At 33.2% G+C, this 23,520-nt stretch overlaps 1 protein-coding gene across 1 annotated transcript in view; it reads right to left on the reverse strand.

Annotated features, from left to right (window-relative positions):
* The window catches only part of rols (zinc-RING finger and ankyrin repeat domain-containing protein rolling pebbles), a 179,042-nt gene that overhangs the window by 127,294 nt on the left and 28,228 nt on the right, over positions 1–23,520 (reverse strand). The window contains exon 2 of the mRNA XM_077430780.1: positions 19,847–20,112. Within this exon, the coding sequence (XP_077286906.1) occupies positions 19,847–20,084 (238 nt within the window). The 5' untranslated portion in view covers positions 20,085–20,112. The remainder of the gene's footprint in view (positions 1–19,846; positions 20,113–23,520) is intronic.

Genomic DNA, 23,520 nt, shown 5'->3' on the forward strand with positions numbered 1-23,520 from the left:
TTAATAAAAATACGCGTATACGGCGCGTACGAAAGAAAAACTGGTTTCGATTATATACATATATTTTAAAAAAAGTACGCCCAAAAAAAAATCGTTGCGAATTTACGAACGCAGATACCATCGAATGCATAAGCGCAAATATTTATTGCATATTAATTACACGCTTTTTTTTTCTCTAACCGCCGTGTAAAAGTAGCGATCGGAAAATTTTTATTTATAAGCCGTGTGTGCGATATTCCAAACGTACATACATACATACATACATATGTACATATATAGGGTGAGCTTTTTGTGACTTGAAAAAAAAACGGATAAATTGCGGCGAACGCTTTATCAAGATCTATTTATTACACGCATGTGACGCAACCGAGGATATGTATATTTATGGATATAAAAATTTATAATTATTGCAAGCCGTATGTATAATCGGATCAGCTGTTCACAATTAATGTACCCGATAACACAACTAACTGTATATTAATAAAAAAATACAATAAATCGCGGTGACTGCAAGATTTAATGTGCAAAAATCGTTTTCGTTTACATTTTTAAATGGAAATGGCCACTTTTAAATTGCATACCCCTTTTTGTATAGACATTAGACTTTAAATATGAATAACCTGCAAATGACTTATAAAAATAGTATAATATGAAGTTCATAAAATATCGCAGTTAATACCGAATAAACGACGCCCCTAGTCCAAAATCAAAGCCAAAAAGTAAAAATCGAAGCTGTCACCGACTCCAAAATTTTTGAATCTTGAAACATGTTAATTACGATTATATTTCACAATTGACTTAGCAGACCCAATTGAAATCTCTATCGAGGGTCAAACCTTACAAAATGACAAAGTTTCAAAGCGATCGTTAAAGTGTAGGAAGTTTGTCAGACTAACAAACGAAGTGTTAATTAAGAAAAACCTTGTAATAAACAGATAATAATGTAATAAACATGTGCTTTTTTAGTGCAGTTTCAGCGTGACGACCATGCAGTGATTTATCTTGGAAAGGAAAAGTATTCCGCGGTTTCATATTGCCTTCTAGACATTAGTTTTAAGTAGATTTGGAATCTTGGCTACAACTATACGTATATGTGCATATGTAGGACCATTCTATAGCTCAAGATTTAAAGAAGAAAGCTTATGATCAATGCCGTTTTGCAAACTGTGACGTATGGACGTGAAACTTAAAAGTTGACGGCAAGAATGTTGTGCAAAATCAGATGTGTCCAAAGATGCATGGAATAGTGAACATGTACTGGGAAAAACAAGAATACTACATATTATTTATTACAATCGAACATGTACACTCGCCTATACAGATCACTCAAATTCAAACAAACATCATCCACAGTGACATCTGTGGAGAATTTTTGCAGCATTTATTATAGAAATCGGCGAACCTCAGGACGCTGGATACCTTGAGATTTGCAAGAGATATCGGAAGGGAGATGCCAATTTACAGGAATCGTTTCAATGAAAATCAGAAAAATTGGCAATTTCTTAAAAAGGAAACGATCGACCTGGAGTCACAAACCAACAGCTACTTGTGGGAATCGAACCGTAACCACTCCACTCGAATGCATAATATGTTTAAAACTATACAGATACAATGAATACAAGCATTTTATACAATGCGAATTCATATAAACATCATCCACAGTGACATCTATGGAGAAATTTTTGCAGCATTTTATTATACAAATCGGCGAACCTCAAGACGCCGAATAACTTGAGATTTGCAAGAGAGATTGGAAAGGGAAATGCCAATTTACAGGAATCGTTTCAACGAAAATCAGAAAAATTGGCAATTTCTTAAAAAGGAAACGATCGACCTGGAGTCACAAACCAACAGCTACTTGTGGGAATCGAACCGTAACCACTCCACTCGAAAGCATAATATGCTTAACACTATACAGATACAACGAATAAAAGCATTTTATACAATGCGAATTCATATAAACATCATCCACAGTGACATCCGTGGATACATTTTTGCAGCATTTATTATAGAAAGTGGCGAACCTCAAGACGCTGAATAACTTGAGATTTGCAAGAGAGATTGTAAAGGGAGATGCCAATTTACAGGAAACGTTTCAATGAAAATCAGAAAAATTGACTAAGTCTGAATAATTGACTAAGTCATAATATATTTAACACTAGTCCACGCTGTTGGACTATACATCGAAATGAAAATACGACCAAAATGTTGATAATGAGAATAGAGTTTCTGTTTGAATTGATAATAGGAGATGGATGGTTAAAAAATATACATCAACTAGAATGGAAGACTCACAAACTTGTTCCAAAAGCAAAACACAGACAAAGCAAAAAATACAATTAAATAAAAATTACATACGCAAATCACTGACCACACATACACAGGTATACATAATTGCCAGGTGAGTCACAAATTAAATAAATAAATCGATCGAATCCATCATAACACTCGTATCGATATCACGGCACCGAAGTCTCTCTCGCCTGGCCGTTTAGCGGCGTGCGATTGATGAGCACGGGGGAATAGGTCGCCCCAGGGCGCAATCGTATCGCCGTATTAAATTACTTCGCGTATGTACCCACATACATATGTACATACATACGTACGTACAAATCTCTTTTTGTATTGTGAAGTCTCTTTATATTTATGCGACGGCTACCGACCCGGACCGGACCGGACCCGAGCCCGCTTCTTTTTCAATTAATTCGTTCGATTTTAATTACGCCGAGAGACACCTCGTATATCGGATAACGAGGACACGCACCGATGGACACCCTAAAGAGGAAAATGAAATAAAAAATCGCAATATTTATTCGTCGGTAGGGTGACCGCCCCCTCCTCCGAACCTGTAGAGTTGAAGCAATCGCACAGTGGCGACTCTTTGTAATTTGCACTGACCAAAATCGACTCAAATTGGCACTGTTTTTTTTTTTTTAATTATTAATGCTTGTATTAAGTAGGAAGAATGACGTGCGACTGTTGATGCTTAAATATGTAAGTAAAATAGCCATCGAAATTCGAAATTTTTGTATTGGTCAACGGTACAGTTGAATAAACTTTTGATCTGATTTTTAAAGATTTTTACTGCTCTTAGCCACGCGTTTGTAGAAACCGATTCGATTATTATATTAAATGTGCTTAGTGCCAACCCTTGACACTACCTCTTGAATATATTCATATATCACAAACTAACGAAAAATATTGACTTTTTCAATTTCATTAGTATCACAGGATATTTTTAGATGTTACTGTGAAGAAACGAAGCCTCAAATACGAAGGAGCTCAAAAATTAAATGTTTAAAGGAATAATTCAGTGGCAGAAGTCCAATTTTCAGTTCCAAAAACACTATTTCTGTTTGACTTCATTCACAAATTGTTATCACTTATTTGAATTCGATATGTCCATAATCTCGGAAAACAGAATAACCGTATTACAGGCCATCAGTATTTTCAAGTATTGTAAAACGCAAAACATTATATTTAATGTTTTGCGAGATATTTCTCGAGATGAAGAAAAGTGGACTTACGCCAATTTCAAATATAACGGCTCATATATATTTTGTCAGGCCATACAGATATATACCTAAAATTTGAACACAAAAAAGCATTAAGAATATTATGAAAGGAAACCAAAATGACCTATTTTGATGCAAAATGTCATGTTTTACGCCAATTCAGGTAAAATTGTTAAATGAAAAAATTTCATTGAATATTTATTGTTTTATTTTTATAAAAAAGCATTAACCTGTATCATGCTATCAATTATAGTGACTTTTTTACTATTAAATAATTTTTTTAAACATTTTTACCTCCTTACATATTATCGGATGTTCAGATTAAAGGTATACACCCAAGGAAGCTCTAAACGACTTTTGTTTTCAAAATAATCACGGGAGCATGAAAAAAAAAATGACGATTTTCAGAAGATAATACTTCCCCAATACAAATACCCATTGCGAGCGCGGCGCGATTTGTATGGGTACTTTGGAGCGAAACGGCAACTTTGAATTCTCGTAAATTAGTCAAAACTTATCATAATTGGCCCAAATATACTTCAAACAGGTGAATATGAAGCTTTTATTTTCTTCAAAAATAATAATAAAAAAAATCGTAACTATCCTCAAGAAAGAGATATCTATAAATAAAAAAACAGAAATTTTCATCGAGATAAATCGATTGGTTGTAGGCACAGGACATTGTAAAAAAAATCAATATTTTTATTATTATTTAACGTTCCTTTAATACGACAAAAGTTTTTCATTACAATCCAACGTTTAAAGTAAAAAATTCGCATTTTTCGTTCCGGCCTAATGCACACCAACAATCAATCAACCAGCATTATGCATTTAATGACAGGGCCAATATTCAGAAAATGATTAATTTTGATTGCATACACTATTCGTCTAATTAATTGTGAAAAAAATACACTTCGATGATTTCATTCCAAGGGTTCTTTGTGTGCATGGAGGGGGGCCACAGTGCATCGTGGTGGAGCGAAACCGGAGGGGTGTTTGCGGAAGTGCATCGTTACAGGAAACAACCTCACAGGTGCATTGTGCAAGTTTTGTGGAGGTGGGGACGCACCTGGGAACGAAACTCTAGGGTCACGACTTCACAGTCCCGCCCTGCGAATGATATATAATACAACTAGAAACAGGGACTGTAACGGCCGTCCGAGAAGTCCAAACCTGTTCCGATCGTTTCTATCCATCTGCAGTTAGTTGCATTCGAGATGAAACCCATCCTGGGATAACGCTCGACCAGTTCAGATCCATCTCGGCAAAGCTGAGTCCGCACTCCGCACTGTGCTGTGCTGAAAGCTTGTACCTGTACGGTACACATGCACCGGCTTCTGTACACAAGTTATAGCACTGCACACGCCCAGGTGATGGCTTAGTCTGCTTATTATCGATATCGCAGAGATCTGATCCAGATTTAGCTGGCGGATTTAGATATCGTCAATTTTTTTCTGGCAGTCGGTAGGATGATTCCGTTAACGAATCTTAATCTCATCTAGAATGTGTTAAGCAGTTCCGTAGCGAGGCTATGGCAAATGGGCGAGTGCCAAGGGCGCTCAATGCCAGGGGCGCCGAAGGCACCCGTCGCCTATTTTATTTTATTTTAATTTTTTTATTTTAATTTTTTAGATATATACCAGGAAGGCCTTACAGGTAAATCCCAATGCGCCTTCCTGGCCAATTACAAATACAAATGCAGCATTTTTATTATAAGTCGTTGAATTGCGAGACACTGAAAAAACGCGCAAATTAACGAGACATCTATGAATTGTAAATTTTTTTAATAAATAATAACAAATTTAAAAATAACATTCGGATACGGGATGGTGTTCAAAATCGAAACCAATGGAAGCAGTTCACGATCAGTATGAGGATATATGTACATATGTACATACATACATATGTATCAGTTTTAAACATTATAAAATACGATCATAATGTTGCTAATTCACATTCACTTGCGAAACTTTATAATGTACAATTATAAGTTTATTGAATTGTTAAATCAGTGTAATCTCATACTTGATAAATGGAATAAGGTTAACATTACACTTCAGCAAAAAAAAAACAGGATATTTCATCATCATCAGGATATTTCATCATCATATAAAATCATCGTTATTAATTCAGGGGTTAGATACTGATTTTAGGAATTTTCCAGAAAATAGTTTATGTAAAAGTTTGCACTAAATTGAATTATAAAAAATATCCAAGTACCTATAATATAATAAAAAAAAACAACAATAGAAATTTAATTAGCAAGTAATATAAATTTTGATAATAGAATAACAGGCTTTGCTAACGCCAAATTCATGGAAAATTCGTCTTTAGTTTTTTGTATCTGTAATACCAATTAATAGTTAAGATGTTAAAAATGTTATTGATTACTGGCCAAGACACCTACATACATATATGGTTTTAGATAAAGAAACATTTATTTGAAACAACCATTTTTAAAAATTAAAATAAATGATATAAAAATCACGAAATTTAAATTGTGTTTTAAGTGCACTGATTCCTTTTATAATATGATATTTATTGCGAAATTGTCAATGTGGGATATTTATAATATAAATAATAACTGGTTTTTTTTTTGTAATTTTATTTTATAATGTTTAATTTAAATATTTCAATAAATTTTTTAAATGTAATAAAAAAATATTAAAGGGGCGCCAAATTTGATATTGGCCAAGGGCGCCAAAAACATTGCTACAGCTCTGGTGTTAAGACATACACAGATAGAGCTGAACGCGCGAGAGGACGCAACTGTGAGGGACGGATCTTCACGCCATTGAGGGCAGACCGAATGTGCTGAAAAGGACAGTATCCAAATTGGTCAGAGTGATGTCTCACCAGTATCCATCACTGTCAACACGATTGTAAAATATTACAAAAAAATTAAAGAAACGCCGCGATACTACATACTTTGACTATATTGAGAAGAAGAAAGTTGACATTTCAATAAATATATATATATTTTATATTATTTTCGTAGGATAAAAAATAAATGAAGAAAAAAAAGTTCGATGACCAGTCAATATGAACGAGAAATTCATCTGACACCATTTTAAATGGGTACCATTTATCGGTCCGGAAAATAGCCCAATTTCCAGACAAATTGGGTATTTATTATATGCGAATGACCATCTCTAAAACATTTCGCCCGGAAAATAAAAAGAGTACTCTAAAATAGCTCGCACGACCCAATCGGTGTCCGCCCGGTAAATCAAACGTCAAATGAATAAAACCAACCCTTAACCTAACCTAACCTAACCTAATCCTTAAATAAATTAGTGTTGGCTGCTAAGATATTACGATGTGTTTGGATGGATATAACGATGTGTGGAGCATGAGGAGAGTGAGAATCGAGAGGAGCGGGGCGACGCGCTATCATCGAACTGTCAAAATTTATAATTTTACTGTGATTTCTGTGAACTAGTGTGATTTCTCTGAACTAAACCCAGTGAAAATGTAACTGGTTATGATTTCACTGAAACGTCAAATTTTATTTTCGTTACTGGCAACCCATTTGACGTTTGATTTGCCGGGCTGACACCGAATCTGTTGTGCGAGATATTTTAGAGACGTTAATTTAACATGTTAAATATCGTTTTGACATATGTCGTGTAATTTATTTTACATCCGTGCCAAAAATATTATCCCTTTTAAAATGATCTTCTTCTTCTTCCTGGTCCTTAGCATACATAATTAAATATGAATAGGTTTGATTGATGTTTTAACTGAAAAGTTGTTCCCAAATGAAATTTTCCACTTAAATGTCGAACAAACCAAATGCATACTATATAACCTATTATTATTATTATATTACAGCGGAAGATGAAAATTACGAAAGTTTTATTGGTAACAAATAACAAGAAGATATAAATTCGAAAACTTATGACTCATTTCATATTTAATGTTCCTGCAACGAAACAGAGACGGTAAATATTACACCAGACCACACTGATTGCTGTTTAGATACTAAGCAGATGCAATACTTGATCAAGAAGAGGCGAAGAAGATCCAACCACATACATTCATACATATGTATGTATATAAAAACATTTTTGAGGTTGCAAAAACTTGTATAGAACCTTCTTCTCAACGGCCAAGCCAGATTCTGACGCGAGATATTTCCTGATTGGATTCAAACCGAAGCTTCGCGACCCGAATCATATACTTTTATCGTAAATTTCCACTCTTAGAGGCACTCAACATCAGATACTGTCAATGATTGATCTCAGGCGCACTTAAATCTGAATAGGAAATTCACTAAATCCGCATCCACACGCGGCTGTCTCGACAGATCGTTAGATCGACGAATCTCCTTTTTAGCGGCTCGTTAAAGGAAAGGTGATTCACTCGACTCTGTACACACACGATCTACGTACCCATTGCACACACGCACCGGTGTTTGCAGCGTGTAAGAAGTACCGGGTTCTTCTTATTTATTTTTTACTTCTTTCAGCGAAGAGATGGAGAGAGAGAGAGAGAGAGAGAGAGAGAGAGAGAGAGAGAGACGAGGACCGGACCCATCGGGAGCGAAGACGACGATCACTTGACATGGCCATAAATGGCGAGGGTAACAGCACCACGACAACGAGATGGCCGGTCGAGAGACGTTGATGGGAGATATCGACGCGATCGGGCAATTGTCGTTGTCAACCGTTGGACCAGGTATAATAATGTCTAATGATCAATAATGGCGTTTTATGAGTGACAACTCACTGACGTTTCGACGCGTGTGTGCACCTACAAGTGACAGGTTACATTAGGTCTGAACGAACTTACAAGTACCTACACACATGCATATGTATGTACGTTGACATGTCGAAATTTTTTTTGATTTTTTTCAATAAAGTCTGCTGAAAACTTTGTACGAAACTGTTTTACAAAAGCTATTGGAAATATTAAATTAATTTAATAAAAGGCAAGTGGAAAACTATAATAATTTATAAGGCGAAACGTATTCATTTGAGAGGTAGAACACTAGCCGTTTACTGTCAAATGTTAAAGTTTTGCCTATACGTACATATGTATTACGAAATTATGTTGACAATACATCTTATATATATTTTAATAGCTACTGATCTACTGATCATTTTCTATTTTACAATTTTAATTTAATTTGGTTAGTAATCATACATAGTATTACATATATTATTCTAATGTTAATGTACAGCATAATAGGAAAAAGAGCTCAAAAACCTATTTACAATTCTTATAAATGCTCATAATACATCTAATATATAATACTAATTAAATATTCTCTAAATTCGATGACCTAAAGCAGATTGTGTCTATACCTGAAGGGTATAGACATTTTGTTGTAATCACCGAGACTCTTCACAAGTGTGTTAGTATGGTTAATAATGTATTTATTTATTTATAGTTTTGGACTATTTTGGCATTACAGGAAGAACCTGATGTGCCACCATGGCCTACATTTGAAAAAGAGACAAACACAAAATTAAAATAATAAAAAAAAATAGTAAACGAAAACAGACAAGAAAAATTATACATAAAAATGAAGATCAGGTGTAAAAATCAAATAAAAAAATAAATAAAACCCTCAAATCCCATTCTTAGTTTCACATTGAATATAAAGTGAGTATATGTAATACTTATTTATACATTAGCTTGGACCGCTGTGGCATTACAGGAAGAACCAAATGCGCCACAATGGCCTCCATAAGAAAATAAGAGATAAAAATAAAAATCATAATAATAATAGTAATAATTCATAGATTAAAAATAAATAAAAGGTAAAAGCAGAAAAATACTATAAAAAAAAAGAAAAATAGTACATAAAAATGTACATACGGAAAAAAATCATCGAGGCCCAAATGGAAGAGAGTAGATTAAGATTCCACTCATACATCACATTCAAATTAAGAAAATAGTGATGAGCGCAGCTTACCAGACAAATATGTTAAAATAATATCAATAATAAATAATAAAAAATGAATATCTTACTGTCGAAACTTACTTACAATAGTCAAAACCATCGAAGCATACAATTTGGTTAAATTGATTAAATTGATATGGTTAAATTGCAGTTTTGTTCTTAATTTCAAATAAGGGTATCAATTTCGATGAAATAAATGTTAGCGGGCACAACATTTGCACGAAATTTGAACGAAAGTTACAATTGAAAGATAATTAATTAACCGCATAGAGTACAATAATAATTTATATAATACTAGTTGTATTTTACCAGGCTTCACTCGGTATTTGTAATATAAACCGCTTAAACATGGCTAATCCTATAGTAAAAATTTTATTAAATTTATTTGAATAGTTTTATTTTATTTAAATTTATTTGTTTTTTTTTAAAATTAAATTTAGCTTTAGTTTTTCAATAAAAAGTCTCTTTCGAAATTATACATATGTATATTAGATATAATATAAATACCTTTCGAACTTAAATCAAGAGACAATGTAACATTTAAGTTAAAATAATTATAAATAAGCACTACACGTGTCCTACGAAACATTTAACAAAAACACCCATCTGAGAAGTCATACTCTCAGACACAAAAACGATATAAGTAAATGAATAAAAATTAGATTAAAATTAATTGGAATAATCTAGTAAATTGTTGATTTGTAGATAATCTACCAATTCTAGATTGTTTATATTTCTTTCTTTGTATTTTACACAATTTTATAATCTGATTGAGAAACCCCTTGGTTCCATCGGCTTCTGCATCTCCAAAGTATATTTTTAAATAAATAAATAGAATATTCTTTACAATACTACTACCTTGATAATTTGGGTCTAGTGGATTTATCATCATTGTGTCAAGTTCACTGGACCAAAACCACTAACGACGCGATATTATGGTATTAAATCAAAAACTTCAAGAATCGCAATTATAAAAGACATAATTTACAATTTTATTTAATTTTGTAGTTTTAAGGTCACTTGTCAACATTTACAAATGTATATAATCGATTAAAAAAAATAAATATAGGTAAATTTACCGCAGGCAATTTCCAATGTCATTTTCAAGCCAAAATTATCCGACCATAAAATACATTAAAAATGCTATTTGAGTAATTATGTCATTTATGATATAATTAGTACTATCTCCTCACTATCATCACTACCTACCACTTAGCACTAATTATGCACATTTACTTGCGTTTTATTTATTTTTTTTACATTTTGATGGACCACCGCACATGAAGAGTTCAATTTGTAAAAACTATAATATGTATTTGTTGATTTTTCAGGCTAATTCAAATGAAAATCGGCACATTTCATAATTTTAAACACAACCTACTATATTAGTCATTGCATTGCGTTCACAAGATTTTACATGCGAGAACGTATGATATTTTTTAATTCCACCAGAAACACGAGAATCGATGCAATGGCCAATTGAACGCCTGAACGGTGTTATGTCATGTGTCAATGTTCATTTTCAGCGTGAATGTGCATTAACGAAGCCAGTTCAGTTTCAATGTGTCACATTCCATTATGGCTAATTTCAATGGGTACGCCTTTTTACATCGTTTTATACCTTTTAAATAGTGTGAAAAATCGCCTTATCGGTAGACTCGGCGCCACAATATCGATAGCCGTTCGGTGAATCGCAATAAAAACACATAACCTATCGCGATATCGATAATAATATTTGTGAATCTCATGCGAACACTATATGTTTGTATGTATACGTATACACCTAGAAATGGGATTATCATCATTCATTGTTTCAAGAAAAATTCGATACTGATTTCAAGCATTTTTATCAATTTCTACATGACGATCTTTGATTATTACATACATACACTGTCAATGAAAAAATCTAAGGAAAATGACAGACCAAACCTTTGCAACAATTCCATCAATCATTAATGTTTGAATGTAGATACGTGAGTTCTAATTTGACTTGAAATAAAAATGACCAATTTAGCGATTGACAGTTGGGTTTGTGTCGCAAATCGTATATGTATGTACCTACAAACCTATTCATTCATCGAAAAATATTCTCTTAACGTGACCTCAATGAATGAACGTACGCATTTATCTACCATCTACCATAATATCGGATATATTAAACTGTTTGATATTTTGAACGTAGAATTGACCCGCTTCGTGTTACGAAACATAACTATGTATATGGGAAGGTCATCGAAACAGTCGATAAGACTTAGTACGCAAATAAAAATTCTTTTACACTATTTTGACACGGATTTTAAACACGTGAAACGTGTAATTAATTTACCTCGATATATTTTATACGACATCAAATTGGAAAAAGTTAGAGGGGCAAAAAAAAATAAACAACAACCTCTCAATTCGATTGCAAAACATTCTAGAACAGGGGTTCTAAACCAATGGAAAGATTTCAGAGAATCTGTGAAATAATACAAGCTTTCTTGAATAAGCTACCCATGTGGAAGAATATATGTATATATTCGATTTGATTAATGGAGATTCTTGCAAACTTCTTGATATTGGAAGAAGTTTAACAAAATGAAGTTGATGCACAAAATTCTGCATACATTTTTTTTTATTAAGAGTTTATTTCAATTTGTTAAGAAAGTCAAATCGTGGATCCTTTTCTTTTTGATATTAATAGCATCGAATATGCTGATCTCATTAAGAACGAACCCATTGATCTTGTGACAACAGACTTAATACAACTATATGTAATTTGACTCAAAAAGTCTTGTAGAATTATAGTATTATCTGATAAAAGCATACCCTCGTCTTAGAATAAAAGTTTTCGTTTGTATACAAAATATGCAAATTGGCAATTTCATTACTTGTGAACATAAACTCTTCCATTCTATTGGAAATCCAACACGACTGTCAAACGGCACATTTACATTCGATTTAATATAACTGGTTTCTTTTGTAATTTTATTTTATGGGTTTGAAAACTTTATTCTACGAAGAGGCATCTGATTAGCAATTATGTACATATGTATGTCCATACAATTAATGTACTGAAAATGATAAGAATCCCTGATTTATGTATGTATATACATACATATGTACATACATCGAGCGCGAGTTTACCACAGTGTTATAATTGTGTCAGTGAAAAATGCGCTGATTGTGAATATGTGGAGCGATTTTTTTTATTTTATTTATTTTGCTCACAATTTTCGACGTTTCCTTTCTCCTTATATTTTTGATTACCCTTGGCCTATTGCGTTCATTATTAATCTGTCACTTTTGAGTGCGCTCACGGTGTAGGAAATTGCGAAAGCTCAATCATCGAGAGCTTTCGCTTCGGCGAATTTTCACTAATAACACGTCACGGGGAAAATTCGACGCGAGCCCGACATCTTTATCTTTCGATATTGAAAATCGCGAAAGGAACGCAAGGGCATACCCGTTGCCGGTTTTAAAAACGAAGTGAATTTTCTCTTTTATGTGGTCTGGTTTAGACGTCGCTTATCCGCCATCTTTAAATGACAAGTACATACATACATACAAACATATAATACGTACACGAGAAGAAATCAACAGATTAATATCGACGGCAATGCAACACGATTCTCGCCGTCGATTTTATGAAAAAAATCTCGATTAATGTTACAAAATCAGGTAGATACACACTCACATGTGTGTTTGAAACGTATCATTAGGGTCAAAAGAGGACCGTGCGCAAATATGCGTCCGGATATGAGTCAGATGCACTTTCCGACAGTCTGGGAATGCTTTCCGCGGTCCGTTTTAGATGATAATAAATCGCAACAATAAAAAATAAAATTCAAAAAGGATCCGAAGGATACAAATTCTTAAGAATTTTTTGCATCCTTCCAAAGCGGAATAGGTGGTCTTAAAAGGCTTCCAAGCCCCCTTTTTTCGCGTGAGAATTTAACCTATCATTAGGACGTGCTGTAAAAACATCAACACTTTAATTAGCTTCAGCTCTCTAAATTTAAATTCTATATTTATTCAAAATACAAGATAATCCAATTATAGTATTATCTTAATGTACCTACATATGTACATACATAAATAATATTTTAATATCTACATACTATTAAACTAATATTTTTGAAATTTATCAATTGAAATGCGTTAGCTATGTACATACATATATACGAATTAGTTAAGGAAATACTTTTAATGGATTCATCAAAGTATCCATTCTATAAAATTAGAAAATCACTTTCATTTCTTCATTCAAATTAGTCAAATTACGAACCAACTGTCGAAATAAATGTAATAAACGTACTAGCCTAAAATATACATATAATACTGACCAATATGCAAATACGACTCGAATGTACTTTATTTTATTTTATTTATCGACCATTTATTATAATTATTAGCCGTTTATTATACATAGTTACTAAACATTAATCTTATAAAAATACGGTTATTATTTTATGTTTATGTTATGTTGCGTATTGCTAGTATTTATTTTGTATATTTTTAGGATATATGAATGTATGCTTTTCCCATTGAGTGGAAGAATATACTTTGAAATAAAATAAAATATTATATTAACTGACCAAAATCATTTGAAATTATATATTATATATACATAGATCGATTAAACACAGGCTCCATTTAAACAGCACAGACTATATAAAGAGATGCACGTAGCCATGCGAGTGTAGTAAGATCCAATAAAGATTTATATCGCTTCCATTTTTTCTGTTATTTCCAAAAACACACTATCAATTTAATTAACCAATGAAACTCGCACAAGCGAAAAACGAGCATAATTATACAAAATTAGTACGGACCTAAAAAACTCCTACAAATAAATCTCGAAAAATTTCACAATCGAATAAATCTGCAGCGAAATAATAATATCTCTTTTTTAATAGGACAAGAGTAGCGCGAAAGTGATATAGTAAACGAATAAAATAGAAATCGTTCTCGCAAAGATTTATTCAATTTAATTGATTGAGCGGTCGCAGATCCCACATAAATTTTTAATTACGATTTTTTTTCACACACACACACACATATAATATAATGATTACGAACCGAACGAACCTTTCGACGCGACAGGTTTTCACCCGCAAATAAATTGCGCATAACAGGAAATAATTTATAATTCGATCCTAAAAAATTACAAAGCTCAATTTTGCCCCGGTTAAAGTCGAAACTAACTCATTGTGAAAAAAAAAAAAAACAACAAAACGTATGAACCGAATTTGACGACGATAAATCACATCGCAGACAATATCAATCAGATGCGTATGTCGTAAATTCAACGTATTATATATTTGGCAATAGTTGTAAAAATAATACACGAGCATTTTTGAACGAGTCTCGTAATGTTTGCGTTTACGCAAACCTATAATTTAGATAAGACAGTTTCCAATTATCATTAAACAATATAATACTTATTAAATTTGATTTAACACGAGTCCTCTTATCGAAATGCGGCGTCCAAGTGTATCGACATTTAGACGCCTCACGGCCGACGAGTCAAACATTATCAAAATCCATTTTTAAAATTTCATATACAATATATGTATGCAATATAAGATATGCAATCAACACGTCTTTTTATAAAACACCGCGAAATTCCGCGGAAAATTCGCACGCGCCGTACGCGTACGAGCGACTCGCGGAAACTTTTCACGCGGTTTTTCACGCGAAAAACAGTCGACCGTTATCCGAGTATTTTTCTGGTAATTTTGCATGCGAATATAAAATTATGAGCGTATGTAAAAAGTGTGATTTACGATACGCTTTTTGCGTAAAAAAATCGAACATCACTCACGGTGATATACGCTAGCAATAAAGCTCGACTTCGCGCCGAGCCGAATGAATGAACGAATCGCGCACATAAATTACGCAGATTTTTGTACATGAATGTGTGTAGTTTTTTTTTAACCGCAAAAACCCTTCCCCTGTCTTCGCAGTACCGAAAAATTTTCGACCCTATGCTTTGAGGCACCAGAGAAAAGTTTACGAGCGTGTCTTATTTGAAATGCATCTTTGTTCGAAATTCGACTCTCGAGCTTGCAACAAATTATCGAGAAGATTTGAATGTGCAACGAAGTTGCTTTGTTATACATATATTCAAAGTATGCACTCAAGTAATAGGTACACATAAACATGTCATCGTTAAAGTTCGACGCGTATACATAAATAAATATTTTTTTAAAGAAAAACCACAACGAATAGGATATTCCTAACATATGTATTCATATACCTCGATTGCTTATTTGGTGGAAAGCTTGCTTTTTTATTATTACATACCCCCTTTACGTGTCACTTACGATTACAATTCAGGAAAAAATTTGCCTCTTATCCGATCGTTTTCATACTTTGCCATATTGCTCATTTTGGTCATCAATATAAGTAAATGGATCCTCCGCCATTACGATGGTGCAAAAATATCGTGTAAGACACGTTTGAAATTTGAATTTCTGAAAAGTGCCTGACGTCTATCCAGTTAGTAGTTTTAAACATAGATGGCGGTAGTAAAATAAAATTATTGGTATTTTTATTCAAAATAATAATTTTATATACAAATTATAGAAGAGGTATGTTTTTAAAAAACTTTTATTTAGATTGTAATTTACAATTTTCTTATTATTTTATACACCTGTTATTTGTTCTGATGTTTTTTTTTTTATTATCAAATAATGTTATTATTGCATCATATGTGCCATGACAGGAATTACCCCAAGGCCACACGTATGGTTAGATTATTTTTGTACATGTACTAAAAAGTTATAGGCGCTTAAACAATTAAAATCTGAAAAATCGAGTAGGGGGCAGAAAGTCAAACAAAAAAAACTAATGGCTGCCACCGTCCCCAAAATTTTTGGATTCTTAAACGTGTTTATTACGATTATATTTCACCATCGACTTAGCGGACCCATTGTAATCTCCATCGGCGGGCAGACCTCACAAAATGGCAAAGTTTCAAAGCGATCGGAAGAGTGTAGGAAGGTTGTCAGACTAACTGATGAAATAAAACCAATAAAAACCTCGTAAAAATGCATTAAAGCAGTTAGCAAGAATACAAAAATTATTTTAAGATGGCTGTTGCTGATTGATACTATGAGCATTACATATGTATAATATATAGAAAATTGTTAGTAAACGAGATACATATAATATATGTAGCTGTCGATCTGACAGACGATGTTGATGTAATTTTTAAATGACTACGTTGATGAATAAATTCATGTAACGCCATTTCGGAGACATTTACCTACTTTATCAATATATAACCCAAGCATGTTGGTAAATTATCAAATTGATCCGAGGAGTGGGAGTGGTTCAAAAAAAATATTTCGATTTCCTGAAACCAAGTAACTAGAAACGGCGAAACCAATAAAGCAGTATATGCTATCTTATCTGAAAAGTTGTATGTATTGATTGAAGAGTGTTTGAACTGAAAAAAATGCACAGATAACACACAAGTTGTCTAACGGTGCACAAATATGTAATAGTACATATATATACACACATACATATATAAATAATTTTATAAATTTAAACGATATCATATTTTTTTTTTTAGATTTTTAAATGCTTTTTATTATTACGAAATTATGTTCACAATACATCTTATATCTATTTTAATAGCAACTGATCTACTGATCATTTTCTATTTTACAATTTTAATTTAATTTTGTTAGTAACCATAGTATTATATTATTCTAATGTTAATGGTACGGCATAATAGGAAAAAGAGCTCAAAAAATTATTTACAATAAACGATATGATATAAACATATCGTTAAATATGGTACATATAGGTACAACAGTAAGGTTACACACTATAAACGACACAAGATACTAATATTGTTCTTTACATACATACTTTGTGTAATCAAGCTTACATCACGGGCGACCTAGATACACCTGATAGTTAAATTACATTAAAAAGTGATTTGATTATAATCAATTCTGCCAAACGAATCGAATCAATAATGACAACACAAATAAGTCAATTGGTGGACGGTAAAAAAATAAAAATAAAAACGCTAAGCGGCGAACTAAAACAATGACGTCACTTTCAATTAATTTTTAAGCTTGTTTTGTTGGTCTTTAGAACTTTTAATATGCACCGAAAGTTGCGTAACACAAAAACACTGTCGTTACAGAACATTAAGTCATAAGTGCGTTTTTATTTGTGCGCAAACATAGACAAAAAATAATTACATGTAATATCTGCCCACGATTTTCGCTTCCGTTAGAGTTTTTCACTGATGAATGCCATGTATGCGTTTTTTTTCGCGGTGAGAACTCCTTGACATTTTGACGTTGAAGGTGTTGACAATGTAGGAGGCTTTCGAGACAAAAACACGGGGAGATTCTATAGAAACGAGAGTGTATCTGCTCGTACGTGTTGCTGGCGAGGTCCATAAATATCAGTTATCTATTAAATTCCTAAGCAATCTGCAGAATTTAAAATATTTCTTTTGTAAGTTGCAACGTATGATATGACGGCAGCCTTGGTTGAATTATTATATCTAGGTGTATATAAGTTGAATTATTATATCTAGTTTGTATGTAGCAAGTGCGCGGACTAGTATTGAAATTTGAAAAAAAACTTTTGATTTCAAATCCGATTCCCGATTCCCGTTTCAATTCCGATTCCTGATTCCTGTTTTAATTCCGATTTCCGGTACCTGAATCAAATCCGACTCCTGATTGGTGTTTCAATTCCAATTCCCGGTCCCTGTTTCAATTCCGATTCTCGATTTCTGTTTTAGTTCCGATTGCCGATTCCTGTTTCAGTTCCACTTACGATTAATTGCTCTGAGCAACAAAAAAATAAACTACCAGAGTGGAGGCTAATCAAGCTTTACTAAGTGTGACTCATTGAATTCGAATATGATAATGATTTTTGTTGGTTCGCTCTCGTTTATGAGATATAAGCGATATAAAAAATGTAAAAAAAATCATTTTTTTGGCTTTTGCGATCATTAAATCAAAACCTAGTTAAATATAATACGATGATATATAAATGAGTTAATAAACAAAAACTCATGCCCTGTGGTCATCGAAGAAAATCATCCGAACTGGTTGCTCAATAACACTGAGCAACAAAAAGTCACGTTTTTGAGTTACCAGAGCGGAAACTAACCAACCTTTACTAAGTTTGACCCACTACATTTGAATATGATAATGGTTTTTGTTGGTTAGTGATTGTTTACGAGATATGAGCGTTTAAAAAAATGCGCGATTTTTACAGTTTTTTGGCTTTTACGGTCTATAACTCAAAATCTAGTATTACTGTGTTCAAAATGAGTATTGGAATCAATAGTTAGATGTTTTTCCTATTGATTGTGGTATTTTATTGCTTTAAAATACTTGTAATTAATTATCTAGCGAATTTTAAAAGTGAAAAATATATATTTTTTTACACATTTTTTTTCATGCTATAATATAATGCGTTTTTTTGGCCAGTTTTTTATTTCACCACTTTATAAGGATTGGATTTCTATTTCTATTTTTTATTTAAACGTTTATTAAAAATTGTGTTAGAAAGGCTTTCTTGGGGTCCGTGTTTGTGACGCAAATAGCGTTGGTGCAAGCGAGATGGCAAGTACTCAGACCGCTATACTATGTGATAGGATCTTTATAAATTCAACTTTTCTGGAGTATTAGTATTATCATAATCCCAGATAATTCAATCTATTTCGTCAACTGTCATTTAAATTTCAGCCTTCATTCCGTCACATTTGCTATCTATCTACAATATAGTCGTTACTAAGTTGTTTACTACCAATATCTTCTCATTTTGCAAAACGAATATGTTCGGTAAGTACAGTAAAGCATAGATTCAGAAAGTCTTGTCTAAAAACTGCCCCAATGAATCATGATTCACGACATTATATTTCAGAAAGGATCTCAACAAGGTCATGCTAATGACTACAACTTATTTGGAGTAAAGAGTAAGCTGTTAAGCGTATAAGTTTAAACCTTGATAAAAGTATAAACAATTGTTTTTTCTATGCTAATGGTAAAATTTTATTTGCCTTGATCTTTTGAATAGTTCCATACAAAATTGTAACGATTCAATTGCTGTCTTTACCATTCTCGCTGCTAATCGATGGATGATGAACTTCCGTCATTTGGGTCACATTGAAGGTTCTAAATTATGTCTTGATTGTTTTGGATCGTACGTATAATGATAAAATACTTTCTTTATACACATTGACAGTAACAAGTATACCAATATGGTGAAATAGAACTGGAATTAGACATCGGAAAAGGGCATTAGCAGCGTTGCACGTAGCGGTCACGAGTTCGATGATATTTACGAACGGATACGATTTTAGCGGCAATTACCCGTTCCTGGAAGACCCAGAGTACAGTTACGCGTATAAGAGGATCGAAAATATGAAAAAAAGTGGTTGAAATCTCACCTTGGCTCCAAACACTGGCTGCTTCTTCCTTGTAGAAGTATTCGGTCTCCTCTTCGTCGGACCAGAGGACTCCTTCTATGCTGCTGGTGAGCATGTGATGTTCGGTGTCGAGGCACTCCAGCATCAGAGCTGCATCACAGGATCTCCTCTTGAAGCAGGTCCTCGTAGGGACTGCTTGGGCAGCCACCAACTGCGAGGACATGCTTCGTTGCGAAGCCAGCTCTTGAGACGTGTCCATTGTTGGTTCGTTCAATGTTTGAAGGTTTCTATAGCGAAGTGAAAAAACAAACAATCGAATAAATTTTTAGTTCAAATATATCGGTTGTTTAAAATTATTAAAATATTATATTTATAGTACGGTTCATAACCAAAAGTCTTGCAGAAATCTACAATATTTCATTTGAAATTTTGTTATAATATTTTTCAATTTGATCGATAGATGGGAGTAGTAAAGTTTCGCATATTGATTTTGTTTTAAATTTTTCGACTTTTGTAATATATACATATTTATTCTACACGCGATAGTTATATTTTGAATAAAAATATAAAATAAGTATCGCGGCTAAAGGAAGTTATTTTTTTTTTCTTTCATAAAACTCTCGATAAATTAACGTGTTTTCCATTCGAGATAAAAGTTTTGAAAGAACAATATTTCTTGAATAAAATTTCCTTAAATTAATAATGTTTTACTCAATTCATTTTCAGTTTTATAAATTGGATTATATGAAGCGCGGTGTTAAAATTTGAATAAGCTTTATATTCATTATACATAATAACTTAATTTTGAGGCTTTCATATCATAAAAGCCGTATTTTACAAATTTTGTTAGACAGGTTTAAAACAAATATGTATGTGTAAATTTAAACTATATTACACAGTGTTCAATATTTACACGTATATATGTAGGGTATATTGAATCTTATATACTAGGATTATTGATAGATAAAATTCGAATTGAAATATCAATAGGCTATGTGATATATTTTTCGACTGGATAAAATTTAGCAGCTCACAAGCACCCCTCCAGATTCACTTCCGAAGTCGTATCTAATCCTGTCTTGGAAATGAGTATCTTCAAATCCGTGTAAAACGGAAGCTGGCGATGCTTTGACATACACGGCGAGGGATCGTCCCTTTTGAACCCCCTCGATATGAGATCGTTTTTAAATCTTTCGTCACACAAACGGAGGGGGATCTCTTCTGACGGCATCCGACCACTTCAAAAGCTTCACTTTCAGAAAAAAAATATACGAATAAATTCTGTTCCCCGTTTAAAAAAGTCGAAAGTTAGTATTTCAACGGGAAAAACGCACTAAGTCACAATACGCACCATTTGCTCGTGGAAATTCGACATGTGGGCATTCGAAATAAATACATTTGGGTAAATCTCGTCGAAATTCACTCACCGAATGAAATCGACCGTAACAAACGCTTTACGATTTTGTTAAGCGAAAGTGATTCAATTTCAAACAAAAAAAGTGAGAAAAAAATTAAAAAGCGATACCGAAACGGAAGTGTTCCTGGAATTTTCGCGAATCAAATCAATTTTCCCACCCCGCTAGCCGAGAAAATTTCGCATTGACAAGCTAAAAGGCAAAAAAAATGTACTGTAAAAAGAAAAGCGTTTTGAGTGGAGAAATTTTAAATGGGTATGACCGTTCGCTTTGCCCTTTAATTTGACCAATTTGGAGCGCAAGAAAATATTTCAATATCAAAGGTATATAAAATATTATATGCGCATATCTACTTTCAACTGTTCACTTTCGCTTTCGGTCGTTAAAAATTCCATTAAAAGATTCGGCAAATGCGAAAAATAAACCTAGAGATTTCAAATCGCAACTTTTGCTTTGAAAGAATTCATAAATAACGAATTAAATTCATTAGTCTACAATAATAATAGCTGTGTTTTTGTATATATAATTTAATCATAGATATTTTCAAATAAACAACCTTTTAAGAAAATATCGGAATCCGTTATATATTGCGTATTTCACAATTATATACTATAAAAAAATCTAGTCGGTATAAGAATTTGCCAGTATATACTGAAAATCTCTTGGCTAAATTTGAATTCAAAATTTACCTTACATCTTAATTACAATGGATTTATCTTACGTTTACAATGTATATACATATGTACACTATAGAACGTTCATTACGAAAGACTTTTTTGCATATTTTGTGTAATATTCATGTCATATAGTCATTGAAATATATCTATAATAACTTTTCCTATGGAAAAGTATAATTAACAATATTACAATACAATGCGGCTGATTATATCTCATGTGTTTTTGGTATCAACAAATTTATGAATCTTTTGCAAGAATATTCATAAAAAAAGTCCCGGGTTCAATTCCTGACCGGGTATTTTTGGCCAGACCTTGGATATATGTGATTCCAGGTCGATCGTTTCCTATCAGAGTTTGCCAATTTATTTAATTTCATTGTTGAAATGGTTCAAAACAAATTGGCAACCTCTTCTTATCTGTTGATATTAATTTCAGTGGGACTCCAAATTACAGAATATATATATAAGATTATATATAAGCTTGGAATAATTTGTAGTTTTTGATAGAGTTTAAGTAGGAGTATCGAACTTAAAGCTATTCATAACTTATGTAATATTCTGCTCATAGTATCGAATTGGAGTTTTATGTACGTTCGTGTTTAAAATTCACTATGGCCTTATTTGAAATTCAAAAATAAAATGAAATTTGGCTCGGCAGAAATTTTTGCCTTTCAAAAATATGGTTAACTATATGTAATACATATACATATGTAGCAAAAAAAAATTATAAAATCTCAAAGGCAAATTTCTACCATTACCGCACTGAAAACTACCTGCCACACTCCGCAATAGCGAAAAATTACCGATATAGCGAGGCAAAATGGTGGCTATCGCAGTCGTTTGTGAGAGGCGTTATACCTACACCGTGCCTAGTGTTACTATTATTATTCGAAGGGGTTGAATAATATTCAAATTAGAAGGAGTTTTGCACGTGTCTGCTCCGACACCACACGGGGTTTTTCTTTCTTTTCCTGAATAATTTTCTCGAGTCGGGTCGACCGGGAAGCGAAGCACCTGCCCGCCTTATTATCCACTGTGGGATCGATGGAAAGCCGAAAATAATAGTGAACGTATTCCAGCAAAGAGAGCAGAACATAACACCTGCTCGGAAAACTCGACGGGGGTCTCGGAAAACCCAGTGGGAGGGGGAAAACCCACCGCGTCTGGCCACCCCTTACGCGTCGCAATTTTCGCGAAGCGCGCGCCCGTGAAAAATGGTGAGATTTATTCGCGAAAATTTATTCAGAGCCGAAACTCAATTTAGACGACGACATCTTGCCCCGTTTTGCATATCAAAAAATGTGCATCGGGTGCAGTGAAACCGACCCATTCGTGCCATCAAATTAAAACGAACACCGAGTACTAATGCACTCCGGGCTTGTCGACTAGTTGCAATTCGACGGTGCAGTTTAATTTAAAATGCAACGTGTGCATTGCCGGACTCTTACAAACCAATACTACTAATCTAATGTACCATATGTATGTAAGTATGTATTACATGATATGGTGTGCAATGACTTGGATTATTTGTACGTTGTAATCTGATCGGCGCACCGTGAATCTGATTGTAAAATAAACTGCCACGTACGTATTTATACATGTA

This window comes from Arctopsyche grandis, chromosome 5 (genome assembly GCF_051622035.1).
Source record: "Arctopsyche grandis isolate Sample6627 chromosome 5, ASM5162203v2, whole genome shotgun sequence".
Classification (NCBI taxonomy): domain Eukaryota; kingdom Metazoa; phylum Arthropoda; class Insecta; order Trichoptera; family Hydropsychidae; genus Arctopsyche; species Arctopsyche grandis.